The 25380-nt window shown below is 42.0% G+C and overlaps 3 protein-coding genes across 5 annotated transcripts; all 3 read right to left on the bottom strand.

Moving 5' to 3' along the window:
- Window positions 1–41: 41 nt before the first annotated feature.
- Window positions 42–8009, bottom strand: LOC131103815 (mitochondrial Rho GTPase 1-A). 2 transcript variants are annotated; one of them, XM_058050381.1, is made up of 20 exons: window positions 7580–8009; window positions 7215–7273; window positions 6676–6757; window positions 6557–6600; window positions 6402–6455; window positions 6197–6249; window positions 5566–5674; window positions 5090–5191; window positions 4912–5010; window positions 4688–4796; window positions 4499–4619; window positions 4325–4409; window positions 3793–3938; window positions 3606–3706; window positions 3401–3531; window positions 2919–3002; window positions 2704–2826; window positions 2434–2636; window positions 1311–1433; window positions 42–729 (listed from the first exon to the last, which is right to left on the bottom strand). In XM_058050381.1, the coding sequence occupies exons 1-20, from the start codon at window positions 7614–7616 to the stop codon at window positions 612–614; spliced, it is 1983 nt and encodes a 660-aa protein (XP_057906364.1). In that variant the 5' UTR covers window positions 7617–8009; the 3' UTR covers window positions 42–611. The 2 variants fall into 2 exon arrangements, with proteins under 2 accessions (XP_057906364.1, XP_057906365.1); XM_058050382.1 differs by lacking the exon at window positions 1311–1433 and having other exon boundaries at window positions 44–729; window positions 7580–8004.
- Window positions 8010–8673: 664 nt separating this feature from the next.
- Window positions 8674–13283, bottom strand: adap2 (ArfGAP with dual PH domains 2). The gene is made up of 11 exons (XM_058049255.1): window positions 13027–13283; window positions 12839–12963; window positions 12650–12741; window positions 10647–10735; window positions 10442–10554; window positions 10224–10373; window positions 10074–10157; window positions 9933–9995; window positions 9221–9298; window positions 8889–9117; window positions 8674–8803 (listed from the first exon to the last, which is right to left on the bottom strand). Exons 1-11 carry the CDS (start codon window positions 13112–13114, stop codon window positions 8775–8777), a joined length of 1140 nt encoding a protein of 379 aa, XP_057905238.1. The 5' UTR covers window positions 13115–13283; the 3' UTR covers window positions 8674–8774.
- A 107-nt stretch (window positions 13284–13390) lies between these two features.
- On the bottom strand, window positions 13391–24823 carry atad5a (ATPase family AAA domain containing 5a). Of its 2 annotated transcripts, none has more exons than XM_058049244.1 (22): window positions 24024–24823; window positions 23622–23685; window positions 21976–23516; window positions 21833–21899; window positions 21568–21726; window positions 21370–21496; window positions 21008–21268; window positions 20771–20919; window positions 19887–20028; window positions 19537–19809; window positions 19347–19443; window positions 19180–19262; window positions 18317–18453; window positions 18074–18245; window positions 17830–17997; window positions 17517–17759; window positions 17062–17126; window positions 16778–16967; window positions 16517–16665; window positions 14710–15530; window positions 14079–14237; window positions 13391–13933 (listed from the first exon to the last, which is right to left on the bottom strand). In XM_058049244.1, exons 2-22 carry the CDS (start codon window positions 23670–23672, stop codon window positions 13858–13860), a joined length of 5130 nt encoding a protein of 1709 aa, XP_057905227.1. In that variant the 5' UTR covers window positions 23673–23685; window positions 24024–24823; the 3' UTR covers window positions 13391–13857. The 2 variants fall into 2 exon arrangements, with proteins under 2 accessions (XP_057905227.1, XP_057905226.1); XM_058049243.1 differs by having other exon boundaries at window positions 21008–21278; window positions 21371–21496.
- Between the last annotated feature and the right edge of the window lie 557 nt (window positions 24824–25380).

The raw sequence follows: 25380 nt of genomic DNA, 5'->3' as shown, positions 1-25380 counted from the left end.
TTAAAACCATTTTATTTATTTGATGCTGCCAAATTAGCCGCCATTTGACACGGCACACTTGAGAAGCCCCCCCCCCCCAAATTGTAATAGAATAATCTGGTAACAAATGAAAGCGCTAGTTGAAAACCTGACAAAAACGTATGGTTTATCATGCTAAATACAAAAATACATGGAAAATATGTGTGATGGTGTAGAAACAAAACATATGGACAGGTTAATAAATAAAAAGGAAAGCACTATATGACATCCATGTTGTTAAATGAGGTGCTGTTTGAGTGGGGGCATACATGACTTGGAATATACTGTACTGCATATACACACTCAAGTCCCTTTGCGGCGTTCTGCCTCGACTAATACTTGACCTGAGAAGAAACTAAATGAGCCTCCAGCTAAAAACAGACCTGGGCCGCACTGTCAGCATTTCATAATGGACTGGGAGGTGAGGAGAACATCACAAATTGCATTTCGCCCTCAACAGAAGGATTGACACTTCATGTTTAGATGCATATAAAATGATTGGGCAGGGGGCCAGGAGGTAACCTGATGGGTCAGCCAGTCTTTCAGGTGACAACAAAAAAGGAGGAGGAGAAAGTGGAGGTTGTCCAATGATATCACCGCTGCTTTAGAAGCGCTCTGTACATGGCGAAGCCCAGCACGGCGAACACGGTGGCGCCCACGCTCGCCCTCAACCAGAACGTGGAGTTCTTCAGGTCTGCTTGCGCCATGTGTCTGACAACAAAATGAGATGTTGCGACGTCTATTAGAGCACGGTGGTAGCTTTAAAGGTACAAGGATGGGACTGCGATTTAGATCTACTGGGACACGTCCAAGCCAATGGATCCTCGTATGACCGACGTCTAAAACAGCCATTCACACTTCAGCTTCAACTCCAAGGCAAAGACAAGCTAAGCTAGCACAGCTATGTTGCATCATAACTGCCACAAGATGGCCATAGTTTGCCAACACTTTGATCAACAATAAAGAGGAGGGTGGCAACATAAGCATGAGGAGGAATACATGACATTGAAGCCAGGATGTAAGTAAGGAATCTAAGAAGCCTGAAACCATAGGAGAACAAATACTTTTCATTTGGTTTTTTCTTCATCCAAATGTTTTCTCTCCTGGTAGTTTAGGCTGGCAAACACAATAACAATGGATGTTAGCAGTCTATGCACAAACGCAAACACAAAGGTGCTCACTGCAATATACACATTGCATCGAGGCACTAGCATTAGCAAGCTCTACAGAAAGCCTAAGGGAGGTGGTGGGGTGTGATAGGACAAACAGTTATCTTATGTCTACATATCAACCTGTTGTGTGCGACTCTGCGCAGTTGGGCCTTAACGCTGCGCAGCAACTCCAGCTTGAGGAGCTTCTGACACAGGCAATAGGTGCACTTGTTGCAGGCACACATGCAACGCAGACGGACATGGCTGCGGGGAGGGCGGGAAGAAAAGAAAAGACAAAACGACAGTGCATGTCGGTGCGTGCAAACAGACCAAAACACGCCTCACAAGGTGCAATCATGCATGGGTGGAGTACGGAGCAGCAAGTATCCAGCCAGGAGTACAGGTGTACACACAATGTGTTGGGCTTAAATGACTGAGTCAATCAGTAGCAAGGTTGACGAGAAAGGGAAGCCATTGACTTGACTGCATTGCTTCTAAATTCAGAGGATTGAGATTCTGAGTGCTTGCTCCGGCTTACCGCTAAACTAATCTGCTCTCAAATGTAATCTGATCATCTTTGGAGGAGTCAAGACACCTCGTAAGATCTGGAAAGCGGATAGACTTGAGAGTCTGAGTCTAGGACATGACTTACAGACAAGACTCACAGTCAAACCTGATTGGTGAGGCCCAGTAATTGTAAGAAAAATCTGTCTGCAACACTCAAAATAATATCTAACCTTCTTTGTAGTGAATCTCTTTTATACTTTCAGTCTTGATTGCAGAGGGAAAGGTAACAAATATTGTTGATGACAGGAGTGCACCGCATATGTTCTCTCCATCATTGCAGTAGTACTCTATACTATACCACGATGTGTCACAAATATTACACCGATGAGAATAACCACCATGTGTGCCATCAATGGTAACGCGAGAGTCTATAATATATTTATGTTTAAGATGTCTTATTTATGTAAACTATATAGGGTAATACAAGTATAAAAATACTATAGGAGTCTAACACTATTTCATGTCTAGAGGCCTCTAATAATGCTATAAAAACATATTTATAAAAGGTCTCAAACTACAAAAATGTTCCATTACTTGAAATTCACTCATCGTGTTCGGGTCTGAAGCCGATTAACCACGATAAACAAGGGATGACGGCAGGTATTGTTTTTAGTCTTTTTACAAAATGTTCCCCACATCCTTTGATTTTTTTTTCAATTTGGTCTACGAGAAGGTTTAAAAAGGTTGAAATACTCACGGGTACATGGCCATGGTGGTGAGTCTCGTGTAGAGGTCTTTGCCGGGCGCGTCCGTTGTGTTGCACGTGAACGGCTGGGGTGGGTGGAGCTTGTGTTTGCGACAGAACTCGTGCGGCGAGAGGTTGTAGTTCTGGCGTACCTCGTGCAGATCCGACTTGGCGGCTATCACCACGCATGGCGTTTTGCTGTCCATGAAGTATTGCTGCCAAACAAGAGTGGAATGAATTGGCTGTACGTTGACGTCCGAGTCTCACTAATACTGTGCACACCTTGAACATTTTAGCGCAGTATTCAAATGAATGCGGATTGTTGACGTCATAGACGAGGCAGACGACGTCACAGGCGAGGTCGACCTCTGACAGGAAGTCAAAATCTGGCATCACCTCGTGGAGCTGCCATGGTGCAGAGAGGAATATATTTGTTGGAATATCACATGTACATATTTAGCTAACTAAGCAAAATACACGTATGGAACGTTATCTACCAGAAGGTACTTCTCTTGGCCGTACACATAAGTGGTGCTGATGGCGTAGAGGGACTTGTGGTCTTCTCTAATCCGTCTCTGTCGCTGTGGTGGCAAAACACAAAGTCTATAAATATCAGCAGGACAGATAAGCTTGATATGCTCAACGGAGTGGCCGCCTATTCTGGTCATGAACAAACCGACGGCTCCTGTGGTCAGTTATTACAAAATGACAAGCCTGTTAACCAATCAAATGACTGCAGTCTGGATCCTTTAGACGCCATACACTGCTATGTCAGTAGCCATGACAGCATAACAACAAAAAAAGGAAGTGGATATTTAGGTATCACTATTAAAATACAAAAAAACAAATACAAACCATACTGAAGACGTGGTAAAACATTACCGACAAAACAAACCACCACATGGCTATGCTGATTTAATGTATATATTACTTTAAGTAGCCCAGTTTTGATGGCGTGTGCACGGATGAATAAACTAACCTGGAGGTTCTTTCCTAAGAAGGCCTGTAGGAAGCCACTCTTCCCACTCGCTCGGGCTCCTAAGACGTTGCAGCGAAAGACACTGCGCTGCGTCTGTTTCTTCTGCAGGTCAATGCGCTTGTTGCGAGTGACTGTAAGAACAATGTCTTTTCAGACAAGCTGTATGTATGCATTGTTCACGGCAAGTCCACTTTTGGAGCAGCACCTGTTATTGCAGCTGCTTGGGACTCCTGCTCATAGATGATGGAGTAGCCCAGGTAACCCAAATACTCCAGACTTCGCTGGACGTCAAGATAGGTTGTTAACCTGCATGGCAGTTAGACATGCATGAATAATAATACAATACACCTGTCACAATGGAAAAGATCCCTCCATGACTTAAAAAGACTGACGTCCACTGGGAGAGGTAACCCTGGTACGTGATCCATCCCTTGTCGTTAGTGCACACCGTGTTGTTGACGTCAGGACCCCACGGCATGTAAGGAAACACTTTGAACAGGTCCTTCACTTCCTCTGGCGACAGTGCACAATCTCTGTCCTGAGACAGCATAAGGAAATAATGGCAGAAACTGATTGTCTGATGCAAAAGAAATGATTATACTATGATTTTTAGATGCTATACTTCAGACATAATGATTTGTTTAACGCAAATAAATGATGCTGATCTGATGTACTGTACTAGTACAGTATATATGGCAGCAGCCATAAATATAAAATTATTAATGTGTTGATTATATAGTCCTCACGAATGTTATTCTAGGCATATTATGAAGACAGAAATTACAATATACTCTCTGCAGTTGAGTAAACAAACACATTAATCAAATCTGTTACAATTGACAAGCATCATTATTTCATGACAGCATCCTAAACCACAATATTTTACGTTTCCATATAAATCATATAGTAGATATGAGAACTCACTTTGTCGTGCTTGTCGAAGACACTCTGAAGAAAGAGGTAAGCATTGTGGTTCAGCTCTGTGGTGCAGTCAGGAGGGATCTTGACCCTGGAAGACAGACGGTACAATCAAAGTAGACCATCAGACGTGTTTCCACCTCCATGGAAATCAGTAAATGGACACTTTGTGGCACCTACACTGGGAAGAGATATTCCTGCGTGAGCTCCAGGTCGTCATCGTAACCAAACCTCCTGAGCACGGTCCAGGTCGTCTCGTGTCGACCACGCTGTATGAACAGGGTGTGCAGGAACAAAAAGCCTTTGGGCAAAAATGAGGAGAAGATGAGGTCAGCAAAAAAAGTGATCATTAAAGTTCTGACTGCTAACCTTTTAGTGTGAGCCCATTGTCCTGGACTCCATCAGCCATGTTCCTTCTGACCACATTTTTAACGTCCTCTAAGGCCTGCGGCGCCAGTGGTGTGTTAAAACACGTTCTCTACATCAAAACACAAACCACAACAATGTTTGGACTCTTTGTATCACACAAAATATTTAGATGAAACACTTGATGAAGTACTTGATCACAAGCTCAGCTGAGTGGAAAGCGTTACCTGAAAAAAGTTGAGCTCGTTGTCGTTCAAGATGCCATCGTTGTCCAGGTCGGACACTTTAAAGATTCGAGTTAAAGCCTTAATGCACGAGGGCTTCAACTAAAATACAGAAAACATGTGTCAGCTAATTTGAACACTTTTCAGTGGTGCCATCTTTCATGCAAAAAGCAGAATCCACCTCCTTCTCCTCTGGACAGTAAAGAGGTCCGGTCGGGTGGAGAACTGCCTTTTGGGCGTAGTAGAAGAGCTCTGAGATGTTCTTTAGATTTTTGGCAGAGCACTAAGCAGGGGAAAACAGAATTTAAGCAGGTCAATTTAGGCAGAAACTGACAAAAGTGACTTAAGTTAGGAGGAAGTTAGGAGCTTGGAGGAAGTAAGAATTGACTAAAAGAACAGTCTGGCACAAAACATGTCACATGTGCCCTCACTGGTGTCCTTGAAGGTAATCTAGCACTAGGACTAGCCTGACAGAGGCCAGATTCCTCCATGACAACAACACAGTGTCAGTGGGTCTGTGTGATAGCAATCCATCTGGCATGTAAACGAGATCGGTCAGCAGCCTGATACATATTTGCCATCATGGCCCATTTAAAATGGACCCTCTTCCAACATGTCGGTGCACCCAAACACACGTGTGTGGTGAGATTCTCTTACCTCCACACACGTCTCAATGTCCTGGTATTGATTCATGATTGGCAGGATGGTTTCCATGCTGCTGTGCTCCACCAGGTCGGACTTGTTGCCCACAAGAATTAATGGCACTCTGTAGAAGACACACACTGCTTAAATCAATCAAGACATTTTTAGGTATTTTTGGTATCATGTAAAATACGGTCTGGGGACCATTTGCGGCCCCTGGCACATTCTGAAAATATAAGGATTTTTTTTTAATCAGCAGTAATTTTGCAACAATAAAGTCTAAATATTGAGAGGAAAAAGCTGTTATCTATCAAGGAAAAGTAGTAATTTGACGAGAATAACATTGCAAGATTTTAGTTTTCCCCTGAAAAATAGTCTGAAAAAGATGAGTGGTCTTGTATTTTGGCTTGTAATAGGCTTCAGGGGTTGTCTTCCTGTCACTCACATACAGCAGTGACCTGATAGCTGCACTACAAAAAAGTGTCTCAAAGGTTGTCACCAGGTTAGCAGAGAGTCGGTGGAGTTGTGATGTCAGTTTTAAAATAATGCTGATAAATGATGAAGTAGAGTCATTAAGCAACTACCGCTTTAAGTGGTTTTCTTATTTTCAGGTCAATACGGTAATAATAAGATGGCAGCCACACACCTGCTGTCTTTATCTATTCTATCATTGATGAGGGGAATCCAATGGCTCGTAACCTGGCAGAAAAGCACAACGTTAATGGATTAATCACAGTCAAGGGCCATAACATTAGGTACATCTGCACAACAGAAATTCTGTTCATCATGTTTCCATTGTTTCATACAGGTCACAACTAAACAGTAAGTACCTGGGAAGAAAATGTGCTCACCTTCTCAATGGACTTCTTGTTGTTGACTGAATACACTATGCATATAACATTGGCCTGTAAGGATGAAAACCCAAATTAGCATGGCATTTACAGAGGAAAAACAATAAAAGGTTGGGTAACATTCCAATACAAGAGTAAATATAAGTAAAACCAACTTTGGATATTTCTTGATAGAGCTGCTCATCCGATTGCTCGGCCTCTGCAACATGTCAAAAAGGCTCATAATGAGTGTTTTACATGTCAATCATAAGATGTTATAACCCATCTACGATACCTGAGTAATCCACTATGTGTGTGGGCACCCTCTCTGGGGTGACGTCTGCAGGGATGGTGATCTCCTCGGCTCTGAGAGGAACCTCAAACATTCAAGACATCAATAATATTAACATGCATTTACAATGTTTTGGACATGTTAGCATACATGTAATACAGATAGCCTTTTGGCTATCCTGGCATATTGACAGAGATGTTATTAACATGTAAATAAATATTCTCCATTTTTTTTAATGATCATTGGACAAATGGTCAGTGACTTATGGCCAATAAGTCCCACTCATAAGGGGTTTTTTGCTCAAATTGTAGACATGTGCTTGTCCATCTTTTAAAAATGCGTACCAAATTCCTTGCTGATTCAGCAAAACACCCCAAGTTACAGTGGCTTTTTGTTATGTGAAAAATTTCAAGTCAATTCCATTTTAATGGTTTTAAAAACAGCGCCACCATGTGGGGTATTTGTCAGATAAATTATTTTATGGACAATTTTCACCCTTTGCAAGTGTTTATGAGTACAGTCACTACTTCATAATACATCACCTCATCAGGAAACTCCTCACTGACCAGAGACATGATTAGGGACGTTTTCCCAACTTTGGCTGTACAGAAAAACAAAAAAAGGGTTTTATTATTAATGCTATACAGGGATTTAACATATAATGGATACTACAAGCTGCAATGGTACACATAACAGTAAAGAGGTAACTAGAATATTGAAGGTACTAATCAATACCCTACAATTTAGTAGGGATAATGGTAGTATGAGGAATAGACATTTTATAGTTCAATAATTGTTACACACACTGACGTACTGAAGAGCTAGCCATTAGCTTCCTAGCTAGCATACACTTTAAGCGGATAAAGCGCTTTGCCGCCTCGCCAAACTAAAGCAACTTGCGACTTACGTTCCCCGACAAGTAGAATCCTCACGTCCTTCCTCATGCTTGAATCGTATTTTATTTGATGGAGAAGGCAACTTATTTCTTCATGTAGTCCTCTTGTTGCCCGCCACTCCTCCTACAGCAGTTTATCTAATACCAGGCCCTGCTAACTGTCAAACTGCCTTTGTAGGACAAAACGGACGGTCAGTTCTCTATGTCGCTCTGTTCGTTCTTTACGCGTTCGGTCCAAGCGAGCCCTCGCTTAGCTCAGTGGAACGACATTTTAAAAAGGCCTTACTGTTTTTTGTCTTTGCTCCTGAATGGAATTCACGTGTGTTTCGGCGGTTACATAGCATTTCGCAGTTGTTTGATGAGCATGCCTGACCTCCACTACCAGCCGGCAACTACGGGAAGCCCTACGAGGACAAACTTCATGTGAATGCATAGAACTAAACGTGGAATACTGACCCCGGGTGGCAGAGAGGCGAACTACAGTTATTAAATAACAAATAAATAAATAAGTAGTTTAACATTTTTTGGTTTATTATATTACATGTATTGTATTATAATTCTCAACATTTTAACGTTTCGTATTGCTATGTAAAATGAAATCAATACATGCAATAGTACTCCGAGGAACTTACTGATAGCATTAAACAAATTATTCAATAATTACAAATATTTACCTCAAGGGGAGGTCTTTAAAATTCACTCACAGTTTCCACTGATGACAAAAAACACCAGCTTCCGCAAAACTATAGTAAAAACAGCATGTAATATATTCCTATTTTTATTTGCATACATACCACTATTTACTGTATATTTAACGACTGGGAAATGGCGGAACAATCATAGCTAAAGTAAAAAAAACAACACACACACACAGACGTGTATCTGTTTTTACAATAACAATAGAGAAATAGACGCACCATAGAAATAGCAAGGCACTCTGCAAAAAAGGTGTTTTCTTTGATTAGGAACAATACCACCATCTGGTGCAAATGTACAGTATATGCTAAGAATGAAAGCCAGTACTATTGTCCAAATTGAAAAATGATTATTAGTTTTAAGATAAATGTGGGACATTTGCATTTTCAAAGAGGACTAAGGAACAGTACAGTAACGGTCATTTTATTGAGCAAAATGATAACAATGATTTGCCATTAATGTTCTACTAGTGTATACAACAATGCTTCATTTCCTGTCACACCTCCAATGCTCATCTTTTATTCCTGATGTTGGCCTCAGCTGCAAAGACAAACGAAAAATGTGTATGCATGTATGCTTTATTGCACAGTCTTCCCACATACGTATATATTCTTCATATGCTTACTGGTATAATCCTGTGGTGCCATGGGCCTGGACATGACCTGCACGAGGGCATCCAGCCACTCTCTTTGCTCCCCCTCATACTCGCACATGAATACGAATTGCCGCTCAGGCGTCTCCACGGTGAGGCCAAACTTCCACTTGTTTCCACGAGTGTGGTTTGGCGCATGGTCGCCAACAGAGTAACCGTTGCTTTCTGTGCCAATGAAGATGACCCCTAGCTCCTCTGCGTCCTATGGTCACAAGAACAAAAGCACATTTAACTGTATGTCACTGTTAGACATCAACCCGGTGCAAGGTAAGGAATTTTTCAATAAAATTGGTGTTTATGCTCACCATCCGGCCTTTGAAGTAGAGCAACTTCCTGTTTTGAGAGTCCAAAATGAACCATCTCCTCTTGAATGGTTCTTTTTGCTTGTAATAAAAACACAGTATAAATACGAAGGCATTAAATGACAATACATTTTCACGTCACTGGTATATGTGTGTGACTGGAAGAAAAGCTCTGACTCGTCATAATCTAATTAATTGCTATGTAAAAATGTCACAACATTATGCACTGATATGTATATTAAGCTCGGGCATCTCTGTGTGGAATTTGCATGTTCTCCCTGTGGGTTTTCTTCGGTTACGCCGGCTTCCTCCCACATTCCAAAAACATGCTAGGTTAATTGGCGACTCCAAATTGTCCATCGGTATGAATGTGAATGGTTGTTTGTCTATATGTGCCCTGTGATTGGTTGGCCACCAGTCCAGGGTGTACCCTGCCTCTCGCCTGAAGACAGCTGGGATAGGCTCCAGCACGCCCACTACCCTTGTGAGGATAAGCGGTAGAAAATGAATGAATGAATATCAGCGATCTGGACGTTGCTTAAGGGGCCTTTTTTCACTACTGCTACACAGGAAGCAGGAAATACTGCTGCAGTTGCTCACTTTCAGGAAAACAATGCCCCCCTGTGTTTTGGTAGAGAATTGCAAGTCATAAAACATCCCTTAACCGCACTACAAATACATTTTTTGTATGATCATTAGGTGCCTAAAAACTTACCAGAGGCCCTGTCTTTTCCATGTATCCCTCTTTAAGGTAATTGTGCATAATATTTGGTATGAGCTGACAAAGAGAATGAGAAAAGATTCAATGGTCAAGCAAAATAAGAATAAGTTAATTGGATGATATCTGGGTGCTTACATCCGCTTCAGTTCCGGTCGGATATGCCGTCTTTAGGTATGCATAGCGAACAGCACGAAAGGCGTTGTACCATGTGACTGTTTCCTACAGGTACAAAAAGAAACTGTCAGCGTCTTCAGGAAGTTGGAGTCAATTGACACATTCACACACCTCAGGGCTCTCATGATAAACAAAAAGGCTCCTGGTGCGGTCTTTGTTGAGGTAAGTAATCTGCATCCCATGGGGATGACCTATCTTCTCTGGTTGAAAAGTGACATTCAAGTCCCTGACAGCGATGACTGCTTTTGGGCCTTTGGACTCCTTGATGAGACAAAGAAATTAATTCAATCATTCATGTTGGAGAAGAGAGCAGGTTGATATCAACTAACATTTTCCTTGTTGTAGTAAACCAAAGTAAAATCTCGCTCCGACAGAACAAACTTCCTCTTGAGGAAGTGCATGTTCTCCTTTCCTTTCTTCCACAGCGTCCCTTCATAGAAGCCTGCAGTCAAACCATACGGAAAACGTCTTAAAACAAGAATAGTACTCATAACATTAATCATACATAGACTGATGATAGGATTAAAACAACACCTGTGGTATACGACGGAGGTGGATACTTTGTTTCTCCTGTGAATTCCGTCCTTTCATATTTGGCTCGGATCCACTGCTCTCTTAAAACGCTAAAGGTGGAAACACACACTGAAGGATCACTGCAGCATTACTCCATCAAAAAATCTAACAATTTTCATTCTACAGTATTTGTTTAAATTCTAAATGTGATTTCTATTCATATTTATGTAGCAAGTTTAATATATTTCTCAACTTTTTACCCAATGTCAATACTACTACTTCCATAATGTAAAACTGTTATGGAATAATGTAAACACTCCTAATCTAAACTTTAAGACCCCTTGGAATAATTGCAAGAATTTACATTTGCAATTGTTAGATCTTAAGGAGGTATACAGAAATACAGAAAGAAGAAATTGAAATGAGTAAGCAATTTAATGCAAACAACCATTAGCGTGAAATATGCTGTTCCTCAGTTTCCAGTTTAAGACCACAGCCTTTAAAAGGCCTAAAGTTTGGAAAAAATATGCATTCAATGTCGTTTCTTTCGGGTATTCGCATTGTTACTATATCCTGATGATTCTGGTTGTTCATGAGACAGCATCTTGGAAAGACGGGTTCTTCATTTAACTCTAAATTTGTTTGAAATTTGAATGAGAGCACCAAACATGGGACATTGAAAGGTGGAAGTATGTTTTATTCTCTGATGAGAAAATAATGTAACCCTGACAGTCCTGATGGCTTCTGGCATGACAAGGGGATCCCACCTGAGCTGATCTGAGGTGTTTTTTCCTTCAATGAAACAATGGAGCTTCAGGTTGTGCGGGGGCGTCAAACGGCAACTCATCCCTCACAACTGAAGGCCCACGTCTGTGTGGCAATGACTGACTTTTTCAACAGGACAACCCTGCAGTTCACAATGCCTGCCCGACAAAGGACTTCTTCCACAGGAATAGCAGGACCATCCCGTGTGTTAACCTGATCTAAATGGAACTGAGACCATTTAAGGATGGATGGCAAGAGAGGTTGACAAAAATGGTCATCACAGTTCTAGACTGTGGATGCTTTCCCGGAAGCAACATTCTCAGTAGCGTGCTGGAAACACTGGAATCAAGCATGCCCAAACCAGTTTGGCTTTCAGCATTCTTGATGGTGATAAACAAGAACCGCATAGTTACTCAAACCCTTTGTTGAATATGTTTTTTTATTAAGGGGGCTTCAGGGTTTTTTTTAGCTATGGTCTAAAACTCTAACAGCCAGTTAGTCAATTGCTTAATCAAACTGTTTTTGTCCCTCACTTCCATTTCTTCTTTTTGCATTTTGAAGTTCTACTTTAACCTCCTTAAGATCCAACAGTGCAAAATGTAAATATTGTCAATTTTTCAACTGATCAGGAGAGCATTTTATATTACTCGTCTCCTGTCATTAAAATGAATGTTATATTACAATATTATGGTCTCTAAATTGTAACTGTTCTACCTTTGAGATTTAACTTGAATAAAATGAATAAACAATAACACCAAAACAACACATTACAATGACAGAAATACTTATCAGTTGGTTTACTTTCCATTGAACATTTGTGCTTTACACATTGCCTATTGTTTTTATAGGTTTGTAGACGTAAATAAAACAACAATAATAATGTATTTTATTTACAATGAATTTTACATTAAGAAAATATCTGATTCATAAAATAAATGGTCTAATTTAATAATAAAGTATAGGTCATCCATTGATAATGGCTTCCTCTGAGAAGATGTTTTGCCCAAACATGCATCATCAGACACCTAAAAGCCAACCAGAAGGCGGGGCTTAAACAGTCACAATAGAAAATAATATATGATGACCATTTGGAAAGGGCTGAATATTTTAAAACCTCTTAGCTAGTGTCATTTTCTTTAAAATAAAAAGTGTGATTAGTAGTGCCTTATACATTACTGTTTGTTGCACTTCTTTGTGTGCGTCACTGATAATTCAAAGGTTTTTATTAAATTGGTTTCAATATGCTGACAGATACTTACGCACAGTCAGTCTGCTGGGGACGGTAGTAGTATGGAGGAAGTGCTTTTTCATACAAAGCTGTAGCTCTGGCATTGCCACTTGATTTCATAAACTTCCCAGAAAGAGGAGGAAAAAAACAGACATAAAGATTAAACATGTATGCAAGAAATGACGATGATATTATTTGTGTACAGTACATGGATCCATACCTCCACAAGCTCATCTTCCCAGTAGTCAAGTTTTATGGACTTTACTCGGCTGGATAGGTTGCGGTGGATGCCAGAACACGTTAAACACACAAACAAACCCAACTTGTAAGATGCCCAGTCTGGATCTGGAAGGGCAAGATTGTGAGGTTAGGTGTCAGTCAAAAACAAAACACCTGAGGAGGCCTCACCTGGTGCTCCACAGTCTGCACAGTGACTGTTCTCCGGCAGCTTCACCAGCTCCAGTAAGACCCGTTTGTTTCGCTCCCGGTTTGCCATGGCTTCCAAATCACAGCCTCCAACAGAAACATGGTGCCTACATAGTTTTAAAAATTGCCAAATGCAACCAACTAACCAAAAAAAGGTTTGTAAAATGAAAAGTGGAACTTGCGAGGGATGTCACAACACGTGGCTGTCCTTCCTCTAAAACCCGTTCCACAGCAGTAACAAGCCTCAGTGGGTGTTGGCTCCTCTGCCTTAATGTACCGCCTCTCTATTTTGTAACATACGTACCAGCAAATCAAGTGAGAACACTTTTTGATAAAACTTTATTCAGTCACCACAAAGCCCCAAAGTGAATGTGTACAAATTTAAGAAATATATACATATATATTTACATTAAAAAATGTGAGTATGTGAAAATGTCATGTGGGCGTCAAAAGACTGCCATTCCTACCTAAATACTTTATGTGGTCAACACCAATTTACACAAATGTTATTTTTCATGTTAGATTCTTACAAATGATTGACACTTGCTCTAAAAAGTAGTTTCTACTTGATAAAAAATGTGGCAAAAATGCAGGAGTATAAAACACTGTACAAAAATATAAGATAGTTATTTTAGTGAAGTCTATCAAAGCCCCCTATGCGCAAGTGGCACCAGCCCTATGTGAGAGAAGTGATGTGAGTCTACAAGTTCACTAGTCACACACAGCTCTGCATTATTCCAATTGATCTTCAAACCCTTAATTGTGTATACAAGGTTCACAAGCATGCATGCGTATAGCCTTCACTGAGGATTGTTAAAAGTCTGTGGCAAGGTATGAGAGAGTATCCTTAGGGAGACCCAAATTGATGGAGTCCAAGTAGTGAAGAAACCTGCAACAGAAAGAAACAGAGGGTGTATGACAGCATGCGTGCGTGCGGGGGGGGGGAGTTCACACTTTTTAAAATATCCTATACATAAGTGCTGCCTGTGCTTAGCCACATCCTTGCCACGCAATCTACTTGTTGCACTTCTCACCTTCGTTTCACCTTGCCTTGCTCCTTAAGCTGCTCTGACCTGCAGATGGTGCGTAGGGCTGGCAAGTAGTCCACAGCAGCTGCAGATCTGTTGCCCACAGTGCCAAACGCTCCGCTGAACAACAGACGCTCTATGATATCTCTCCTCTGCTGCACCAACCTGGAACAAAACCGTTATGAGCTCAATTACAGTTAGCCATGTGAAAAAATTAGGACACCCATGGAAACTGTGGGGCACTATATGGGTTGTGGTCAAAAGGCTTTGGAAGACATACTAGCAAAAATGTAATATAGAGATCCTCAAAATGTTACAATTATTAGCAAATAGTCAATGACTGAGAAGTCCTGCCTGTGTCCCTGCAAACATGTTTTGCTTGATGGGGGTCATGGCTTTAAACCAATCTTGCACAAAATGTACAGACATGTGAGGGCTGTATATAATGTGGTGCAGCACCCTAGTTATAGTGGGTGTTTTGCAGAGCATATTGAGCTGTGTGAGAAATTTCAAGTCAATCCAATTTATGGGGTCAAACTTTAGTGTTTAATTCCAGTGACACCATGTAGCACAGGAAACACGTAGGGTGTGCAATGCTTTTTTTTCATGATTGTATGTTTTTGTAGGCTGGACTCACTGGGGTTGACAGAGGCTGACTTGAGTGACGCTGCATCCTTCCCGATGAGAAGCCACAGGGAGGACCAGTTGCTCCGCCACCTCCAGCTGCTGCACTTGGCCCGAAGCCTCCGCTGCAGAGAGCTGACACTTGCGGAAGCTCATCTCCTCCGCCGCAGCCTGTATCTCCAACGCCTGCTCGCCCAATACCCAACTCAGTGTGTCCATCTCTGTTCTCAATTCGTCCGTCATTCCATCCTTTACTGCTGCGCTGACTGGCAGGTTTCTCCTACAGACATCATTCCCATGATGAGCAAGCAGGGCGTCTATGTCAGACATGTTGTCGAAAAAGTCACTTATTAATTCCAGGCACTTGGAGACAGGGAGATTTTTTAGCCGCTCTTCAGGAGTCAGTGGTTCCCGTTTCACCCTTTGTGGAACTAAACTTGCGTTGGTTTCTGCCTCAGCAGGAGGTGGTGCTGTCTTCGGCTTGCAGAGAGAGAGGAAACTCTCCTCTGAGTCAGAGTCTGAGTGGCATCCATCCTGGTCAGGAAAGCAGCGTCTTTTCCTGCTCTTTTTCATCCTGTGGGACACTTTAACTGGACTTCCGTCGCCTGGGCATTCGGCCGACTCAGCGGAGTCCAACAGCCTTGCGTGGGAAGGTGCTGTGTCAGACTGAGGGCAGGTGGACACAGTAACAGAGGGGGGCTGGGATTTATAGGCGGGGGTCAACTGTGTGCAGGGTAAAGGTAAGAGGTTCTCCATGTTGGAGTAAAGAAGGTTCACTCCTCGTCGACTGCTCTCTGTTAGCAACTCCCAGCACTTCGCCACATCTTTCTGACTCTGTTAATGAAAAATACATGTCACTATATATGTGTGCTCAGTGAGTGTATTCTATTAGTGCAATATCATACAGTAGTGTTTAACTAATACAATAAAATATAATTGTCTTAGCCACATGTGTCAAACTCAGGCACGGGGGCCAAGCAATTTCATCGGGCCTGTGGAACTGTTTGGAAAATATTACAGTACAGCATAGAGTTGGCCAGCCTCACGGATCTAACAAATAAAGTGCTTTCAGCAATCTGAGTAAGTAAGCGATTCTACTACTACTACTACTACTACTCTACTTGTGTGTGCAGACAGTAGAAATTTCAAGCAGGCATGAATGGACACAAAAAAAATGCATTACCCCACTCCAATTTAAAAAAAGGACGTGGATGGGAGGTAATGTCCAATTCAGCCCACAGCCTAAAGTAGGCTTTGAGTTTTGGCCCCTTGTGTGATTGAGTTTGACACCCCTGGACCATTATGTTTGTATAACAATGTTTATTTGACAGCTAATTTTAATTAAATGTACTTCAATCATTTTTTAGGATGGTAAGACTTTTGGTCAAGTTTATTTTTATTTATACAGAGCCAAAATCACAAGAGATTATCTATACACCATTGAAGTAATTGTAAGTGGTTATCCCCACATAAGCAAGCATTTTGGTGACAGAGGCCGAAGCCCAAACTCAGTGCGGGGCGGCTGACGATATTCACAGTAATGACGCAAAAAATAGGTCCCTATTGTTAAAGGGTTAAAAGAATGCTGAAATCATACAGTATAATTTCAGAATTTCACAATATGTTTTCACATTTGTTTGCAGCGTGAAATCAAGTTCTCCTTTTTTCAAGCTATAAAGATGATTGTAGCTTATTAGTCATTATTGAGCCTCGTAGAAATAAAAAGGCAATGAGATTATCATCAAATCTGGCTACACTATAACCGTTATAATATGTTTCTGTGTCCATTTAGCAGCGCATGTTGTGAGTGAGCAGCTTACCCCAAGCAGCTCCCAAATGTCTCCCTCCGGCTGGATATTCAGCAGGCCCAGCAGGCTCTCAGCGCAGCCGCTTTCACATGGAGGTTGCGGTGATGCAACAGTCAGGTCATGTGCTTGCTCTCCACATAGATCGGATTTCTGTTCAGTTCCTAATTAAAACATGTACATTTTAAATGGCATATTCATATTCCAATTCCTTACTTTTGGATGATTAATAACAGGAATATTTGGTCTCAAATGAATAATGTGAATATGGTTTACCATTAAGGTTGGCGTCGGGTGACGGTGTGGTTGTGTGGCGCCCACCAGCACTGCGAATCCAACACTGCAGTTGCAGCAAGCTCTGCCTGATGTCACAGCCGTTGATTTGCAGCAGAGCGCTGACATCACGCTGGTCTGTCCTTGTGTCCTCGGCCAGACACAGCAGGCGCAAGTAGCAGCTCACGTCCAGCTGAGATCAGGGAGACATTGGAAAGCACACGTTCAATGTGGGATGAGGGAACTCCCCCCTTTTGTGTTATAAGCATCACAAGTAAAGTGCTCACCAAAGAGGGTGTTTTGAAATGGATCTCTTCAAAGTTGCCGTCAAACATGGTGCTGAACGCAGGATCTGCACAAAAAAAAAAAAGTAAGTAAATGGAACGCATAATTATTAAGATATGCCTATATGCCTAATTATCCATCCATTTTCTATACCGCTTATCCTCACTCGGGTCATGGGGGTATGCTGGAGTATGCTCCACCCCGGGAAGCCTGCCCCACTATTTGATACGCACTGAATTAACATGCATTTTTTGGAATGTGGGAGGAAACCGAAGGTCCCGGGAAAACACGCACACACGGGGAGAACATGCAAACACCACACAGAGATGCCTAAATGGTGACTCTAACCCAGGTTTTCCCAATCTCCTGACTGTGTGGCCTACATGCTAACCACTCGGCAACGTGCGTACATGAAAAGATTGTGCCCGGTGATTGTACACAACCTGCTTCTACTCACCACTAGTGGTGAGGATGACCGGCCTTTTGGTGGTGCTCATGAATGTCTTGATGGCGGCAAAAAAGCCAGCGTCTTCGTCAAAAATCACATCCACTTCTTCAAAGAGAATAAGCGAGGTGGGAGACATCTTCTTGCTCTGCTCCTCACTGTTGTTCTTGTTCACTACGGCAGTTGCAGGTGATTTGGTTTTGGCCTCTTTTTCTTTAGGGGTGTCTTCTTGTGCTTTATTTTGTTTGGTTGAAGCTAAACGAAAAATAAGAATGATAAGTACTGCAAGGCCGTGGCACTGAGGTTGAATGTTAAGCTGGTTTACCCTTTTGGTCATCCTGATTGGCACTCAGCGGTTCTTTCTTGCTGGTTCGGCCCATTTTGAAGAAGTTAGCTAAAGATGTTGGTGCCAGGCCTCCTTTTTTAGCACCTCTCGGGGACTGGGGAGGTTTTCTAGGAGAGGAGATGACCCTGCGAGGAGAGTTCAGCTTCCCTAGATGACAAAGAAACTGCATCATCAGCAAAAGTTTTCATATAATCACATCAGAGACAGATGTGCTTGCACATACTGGGTGAGAACCCATGCTTGCCGGTGCTGTTGCTGGCATTGTAGCTGTTGAAGTAGGTGGGCTTGAGGGCGTTGACACCCTGGCTGTCCACCTGATGTGACTGGGTGGCCTCCTTCAGCTGGGAAAGGATGAGACGGCCACTCCGCTGAGAGGAAGCATTCACCTCAAATACCTATAGGCAAAAGTGTCACATAAAAGGTCCATTAGATGAAAGAAAAACTGCTGTGTTGTGATAGTCCTCACCTTAAAGCCCAGCTCCTGTGCACAAGCATAGACTGTGGCCGTCTTGCCTATCCCTTTAGGTCCTGTGATGAGGACTGTATTGCACAAAGAGTCCTCTGCAAACAGGGGAGAGTCCTCTCCACAGTCCCATTCAGAGTCTGTACAAATATAAAATGTAAGAAAAATTGTGCATTTGGCAGACAAAAAAAAGCTTTTAAAAAGGAAAGCACTTTTTTTGCCCATCATCCACACTCCTTATGCGAGACATTAACACTTTTTTCTCTTTTCTGTACGTTCTAAAAGATATAAAATCAAATTAACACAGCTAAGAATGCACGTAATAGGAAACATTTACTCCGCCTATAAAACCTTCTGAATGAACAAATGGCCCATTTACGTGTGACATGAAATTCGCTGTAGCTTTAATATGCTACAGCGATTGATTGATTTTCTACCACTTATCCTCACAAGGGTTGCAGGCGTGCTGGAGCCTCAACAATTTGACTACATTCCAAGAGCGAAAGCTTTTTGTCTTTGCCATCAAGAGATCATGACAGTGTGGAAAAACCTGACAGACTATGACATTGAATCCACTTTTTGCCAAGATTTTGAGTCCTGTGTGGACTTTTTCATTCATTCACTCATTTTCTACCGCCTATCCTCAAGAGGGTCGCGGGGGTGTACTCCGCTTCTCGCCCGAAGACAGCTGGAATCGGCTCCAGCACCCCCGCGACCCTCGTGAGGATAAGCGGTAGAAAATGAATAAATGAATGTTTTTGGAGTGTGGGAGGAAAAGATGGCCGAGGGTGGAATCGCACTAGGGTATCCTAGCTATCTGGCCACTTGTCCACCGTGCTACAACACATTTTTATCACAGGACGTACCATTGCTGCCTTCCTCTTCTTTCTTCTCCTTCTGCTTATTCCTCTCCTCCCTGTCTGCCTGGAGCTTCCATTGCCTCAGCCAACTACACATGAAGAAAAACAAGTAATTGTATACATAAGAGACTTACTTTTACACATATTAAACAAATAACATTTTTAGCACTCACCTATGAAGCCACCGCACTGAAGATGTGTTGCCAATTATATCACTGGAGTGGTGCGGCTGGTATTTTTCTGTCCACAAGACGTCCTCTTTTGCTCCCTCTGTGGAAAACATGGCAGGCTAAGTTCCACTCTGTGGGGCTTATAGCAGGATGTGGAAGAAGTACTCAGCACAAACAACCTTGATAAGACTACCTTCTCTCCCGGTGTCCTCAGACAAGTCATCAAGCACAACCACAACATCGTTTGATGTTCCAGGTGAAAGCTTGTCTTTTCTTGCACCCGCTTCCAGTTTGGCTCCTCTCTGAGTTCGTCTCGTGCGGCCTCCCCTCTCAGGCGGCTCCGGCTTGAGGGTAGAAACTTCTGGACAGGTGGCCCGCTGCTTCTTAGCTACTGTGGACCCCCCATCATCCATTCTCTTCCTCTTCCCGCCTACGGGCTCCACTGATGACTTTGTGCTTTGTGCCTCTGTTATGCATCAGTAAAACAATTGCTTTACTTTCCGACTAATGTAAAATAAGCACCAAAATATAGTGGTGGTTTACCTGAGTGATGCTTGTGATCGGCACGTCTGGCCAAGAGGCGAGACAGCCATGTCTTACAGGGGAAAGGAGGATTAGAGGCGCTGACCTCGTCCACAAGAATCTGGCGAACATTTTCTGACATCTCAGGCCTCCAGCCAGAGCCCTAAATAGATAAGGGGAGGAAAAACACCAATTATAATATATTAAGTACAATTTTGCCTTGAAGAAAAGTCTAGACAATAAGTATTTTAATAAGCCACAAGTGACATAGCTCTCACCAAAGTATACCACAAGTGAGTACACTTGTCCCAATGCATTTTTTATTGCTGTATTGAGAAGATATTCTCGAGGGACAATACAACAGAAATAAAACTTGGATATAAATTAGAGTAGTCAATGTACAGCTTGAATAACAGTATGACTTACTTTCATTTGACTGTTCTTTAGCAAGGCACTTGTTGCACAAGTCATCTTAGGGTGTGTTTATGCTTATGTTGAAAAACCATGGGACCCAGTTTCCCACGGGAGCGGATCATGCACTGCTTCACAGTGTCACAGTATATGCAGGAATCCATGATACCCTCAATAAACCGCAGCTCCCCAATGTCGGCAGCACTCTTGCAGCGCCATACCATGACGCTACCGCCACCATGACACAATTATGTTGATACTCAGTTGCGTTCCCAGCTATTCTGTGTGCTGACCCATTTTCAGTAGATCGTAAATCTCTACTGCTATAAAAGCTTTACACTCTACAAGTATATCCGAATGTAATTTCTATAGTATTGGCCCTTTAGAAGATATAAAAATGCTGACTGAAATGAGAGGTGTGCATTCACTTTTGTGCAGTACTGTACATAGAATGACCAAATGTTTTTATCCTGTGTTTATGATGGTTAACATACTCGTTCATGGAAGACTCTGATGTCTGGTTCGTTTTTCACAGCAAAGGACCCTCTCAGAGATGGAGGTGGCTTGGTCACTTGGATGCAAAGCTCTTTGAGATGACAGAGTTTTGGAGACTCAGGCCAGGGTAGACGCCAGAGAGGGCAATCTGTCATTGCACAAAACACACTAAACTGTACTGACGCCCTGCAGAACAATCAGTAATCAGTGTAGAGAACTGGAGATGGTCACTATACCAGTGGACGGTTGTGTCAAATGTATGACAGGCTGGAAAGAGGAACAGGAAATGGCATACGCCTCCTTGGTGGCACAGGCCTTGGCGATTTGCTTCTTGAAGGATTCAGGCAAACCGCTTTTCAGGAACTCTCTGCGGGCCCTGAACTCTTCATCATCCTGGGAGTTTTCCGAACCCTCTTGGCTGTTCTCATCAAAGATGGAACTCACAACAGACAACTTACGAGTGTTCTTCTCTTGGCCCAGCACGGCAACCTTGGAGCCTTTCACAACCAAATAGAGAACCATGTTGTTGACTGGGAAAGCTTATACCAAAGTGATCAGCATTATATTATATATATATATTAAAAGAGGAAAACGCTACCTGGAGGAGCTTTAGTGGCTTTGCCCAGAACGTCATTGAGGCTGCGTAGTGACTTCTGAGTTTTACTCTTTTGTTGTCCATTCTGGGGAGAAGCAGTCTCTTCCTCATCCAGGCAGATGACAGAATCCTGACATAAAACTCAGGGTTAAATCAACAGTTTTACCCCTAAGCTTCATGTTTTGTATGAAAACTTCGCACCTCGTCTTCACAATAACTCTTTGCCATGGCGGCCTCGGTTCTTGATGAACGCCTTAAGGTGTTGACCTTAGCAGCAGGAGCTTTCTTAGTCTGTTGAACGGCTTTTTCTTTCTCCACCAGTTTCTTTGCCTTCTTCTGCTTTTTTGAGTCATTTGATGCCTTAAAAAAAACAAACCCAAGAGCACATGAGTATAATTTATAGTATAAAAACATGAAAATGTACTTTACTCCCTGACACTACAATAAAAATCTCACCAGTACTTACATTAGAGGTCAGTGGAGAGTTTTTGCCACTTCCACATACATTTTGATGAACTCTTGTCAATTTAATCCTGATGAAAAACAATAATTAATTAACAACAAATGTATGAGTCATTAAACCATGTAAAGTAATAGAAGTTAAACAACCTGATTGGACTCTCTTTAGAGTCCGGAGGACAAACCATCTCCACTACGTAGACTCCATGTTTGGACTTTCGAGTTTTAGGAGTGGCTAACTTAACAAGGGTCTCTTTGGAAGAAGCAGCAGAATCCTTCAAAACATCTCCAGGTGCTGGTGAAGCTTTGGGGGCCTGTCTGACCGCAGCCTCTCTTCTAGACCTCCTCACAGCAGGGAAGAGGGGACTTGAAGCATCTTGCTCTTGTCCATTGTCTTGAGATTTAGGGGTCAAAGTCTCCTCTGCCTTCTTCTTGCCTATTCTTTGTGATTTTGGATTCTTCATTTGTTTTGGGCTTTTTTTGTTTTCATGGGTTTCACTTCCCTCTGTTGTGACTGTATCAACATCGTTCTCTGTGGGTTGCTTTTGTTTGGCCTGGTTCTTGCCCGGCTTTGCTTTAGACCCATCCAAACTGGGTTGCCTGAATGCAGCTATGAACTGCCTCTTCTCTGCATCGGGGCATTTAGGCGTGGATTCACTCTCAAGCACAGCCAAGTCAAGATCATCCTCTTCAAGAACAACATTTGATTTCCGCTTACCTGTCGGCTGAGATTTCTTTACAGGGCTTCTTGCACCCTTTCTCGTGTCGGTTAGTGATGATGTCTTTTGTGCAGGCTTCCCTGGTGCCTCGGTGTGCATTTGAGCCTCTATGGTTATGGTTCGAGGGGAGATTTGCATACACAGCTCCTTAGCTTCCTCTTCAGATTTGGAGATGTCCATTCCAGGGTCTTTAAGTGCTTTATTTCCCTCACACTGTGCATATTCTGCACCCTTGTCCTCACTCTGACTGCGCACAAAATCCTCGAAGGAGACCATAACAGTGCTACTGTTCAACTGAGAGTCTTTGCTCACATCCACTTCCATGTTGGCCTCACAGAGAGAACTGACCGCCACTTTCTCCCGGGATTGAGAAAGATTTACCTCCTTTTGTTTGCTCTTCCTTGAATTGCGTAAAGGCATTTTGACAAATGTGTCCTTTACAACTGAAGAGGATGTATTTTTTCCATTATAAGAGGCATCATCAAGATGTTCATGATCTCTTTGTGTGTCTTGGGTTCCATTACAAGTCTCAGAGCTAAGTTGGGCCAGTAGCACAGCAGTATCACTACCAAGGACACCGCACAAGCTGCTGGCCTCCCTCTCGGACATCATCTTTTCACGCAATTCCTCCACAATAAAGCAGCTGTCATCATCGGCCAAGGTAACAGCCTCAACTTCCACAAGTTTCCTTGCAGCTTTAGTGGCTTTCCTTCTCCGTTTGAGAGATGGCTGCTTCACTGCCACCTCTGCACTGACGTGTTTCTCTGCAGACGTATTATTGATCTCCTTAGGCTGTTCTGATGGGCTGGTCTTCACTTTGGAGGTCAGTCCTCCAAGGCTGAAGTAGTTCATGATGTTATTGGAGCGAGGGGGCGAGAAAGGTTTCTCTACAGCTTTGGCCACAGGGGAGAAGTAGCTGGTGATCGTTTTGACAACAGCATTGCCACCATCTTTGCTAGATTTCTTGCAAGGCTGTAAAGAGAGAAAAATAAGTTAACATGCAAAATGTGAAGATATAATATCGAAATGATATACGTAAAATGTAATATATATTGCATATCTTAAATACAAAAATACCTGGGTGTCAAAGTCCTCTATGACAGATGCCATTGCCACCACACCAGCCATACTTTAGAGGGACCTAAAGTAAAAAGGTAATAATTATAATAAGAAAAACCCTTCACCAAAATAATCACTTGCTATCCTAGTACTTGAGTTCATCATTTTAATTAAACATACACCCCAATGAATCAGAATCAATCCACTTCAAACTGACAGCAGACATTGTGCAGTAGTGTTTTACACACACAGTTGCAAGACAGCTATGTCATACTGTATAATAAAGCTGCTCGTCAATTTGTTTTCAAGACAGGTCTGTCTATATGTACATAATTAGGCATCACTTAACAACACTACACTGTTATCATTATTGTCAGGGCGCCTCGACAAACAACACGGTGTCATGATCGCGACACTTACCGTAAACACTAGAAACTTAAGAAACAATCCCAACTCCTTGTCCAGCTTACGTCCCGGGGTCGACAGCAAAAGAAACATCCACAGGCCGAGGCGGGCATTTGTTTGTTTGATAGCATATAATGTAATACACTGGAAAAACAATAAGCTAGCAAAACAAGCTAGACTACTCGGTCGAACTTTGCCACTCAACAGTTCCCAAAACAGGTCCGTTCATCACCCTCATGTCGCCATCCAACGTGCGAACACATAGAGGAAGTCCTAAAGTTGTGTTTTGCTAAAATATGGAAGTTTGTCGTTGAAAAGACATGACTCCGTATGACTGTTTCAAAACCGCGCCAGACCAGTTGTGAAGGAAGAGCGCCAAATATACGTGACCTTTTGCGTCGACTCTTTCAACCAATCATAGAAAAGAACAGCGTGTCGTCAAAATTAGACGTCACTTGACCAAAATAAAGATGGCGCCTGGCGGTTTATGGAGTACATGGTAAAAATTGACAGCGACCTCTACTGCCTGATGCCTACTTAGCTTTACTTAAAAATGTTGCGTACTGTCTTGTATTATTAAGACAGTAAACCAAGCAGTAATCATTACAATAATTTTGATTTTTTTGGGGGAAAAAGTTTTTCTATTGAAATAAAAATGAATGCATCAGAATTCAGTAATTTTAATTTTCATATTTGTAAAAAGTCAAAAGTTTGGACACATCTTTCCATTCAACTGCATGAGCAAGTGTCTCCACACTTTTGACTGTTACTGTATTTGTGCTTTTGTAGCAGTGTAGGTCAGACAAACCACAGTCATACACATATATTTCATATTATGACTAATGAGTAATAGTATGACTGCTCATATCTGCAAATTCAAGACACTAAAGGTGATATTTGGGGCAAAACTGCAAAAAAGAAATGCAATTTTAACAACTTTTAATTTATATATACTTTTAACGTAAACATCTGAATTGCATTCTACCACCTCCAAGGCACAGTCACCCTTATTTATGGTAGACCAAATCCAAAAGACACTGCACTGAACATGTTTTTTTAAAATTCATTTGTATTGTTCATAAGAAACAATGCACTATAAAAATTACTGGACTTTTTTTTTTTTTTTTTTTACTAAACAATGACATATACTGTAGATCATTAAGAGACTGCAGTGATATGTGGTATTGGTTATTTTTTACTTCCTATAAAGGATAGATGTGCTGGTTTGAGGCATGAAAACATGTAAGTAGTGAAATGCCAACAATGACATGTTTATATCAAGCGATCTTGATTAACAATGTTTGAATGAATATGAATATGAAGCAAATCAACGCCGTTGGCAGGAAGGTGAAAATGCATTAATATGGTGGAG

The sequence above is a fragment of the Doryrhamphus excisus genome, chromosome 15 (assembly GCF_030265055.1).
Source record: "Doryrhamphus excisus isolate RoL2022-K1 chromosome 15, RoL_Dexc_1.0, whole genome shotgun sequence".
Classification (NCBI taxonomy): domain Eukaryota; kingdom Metazoa; phylum Chordata; class Actinopteri; order Syngnathiformes; family Syngnathidae; genus Doryrhamphus; species Doryrhamphus excisus.
This window is presented reverse-complemented; position numbering and strand designations above follow the sequence as displayed.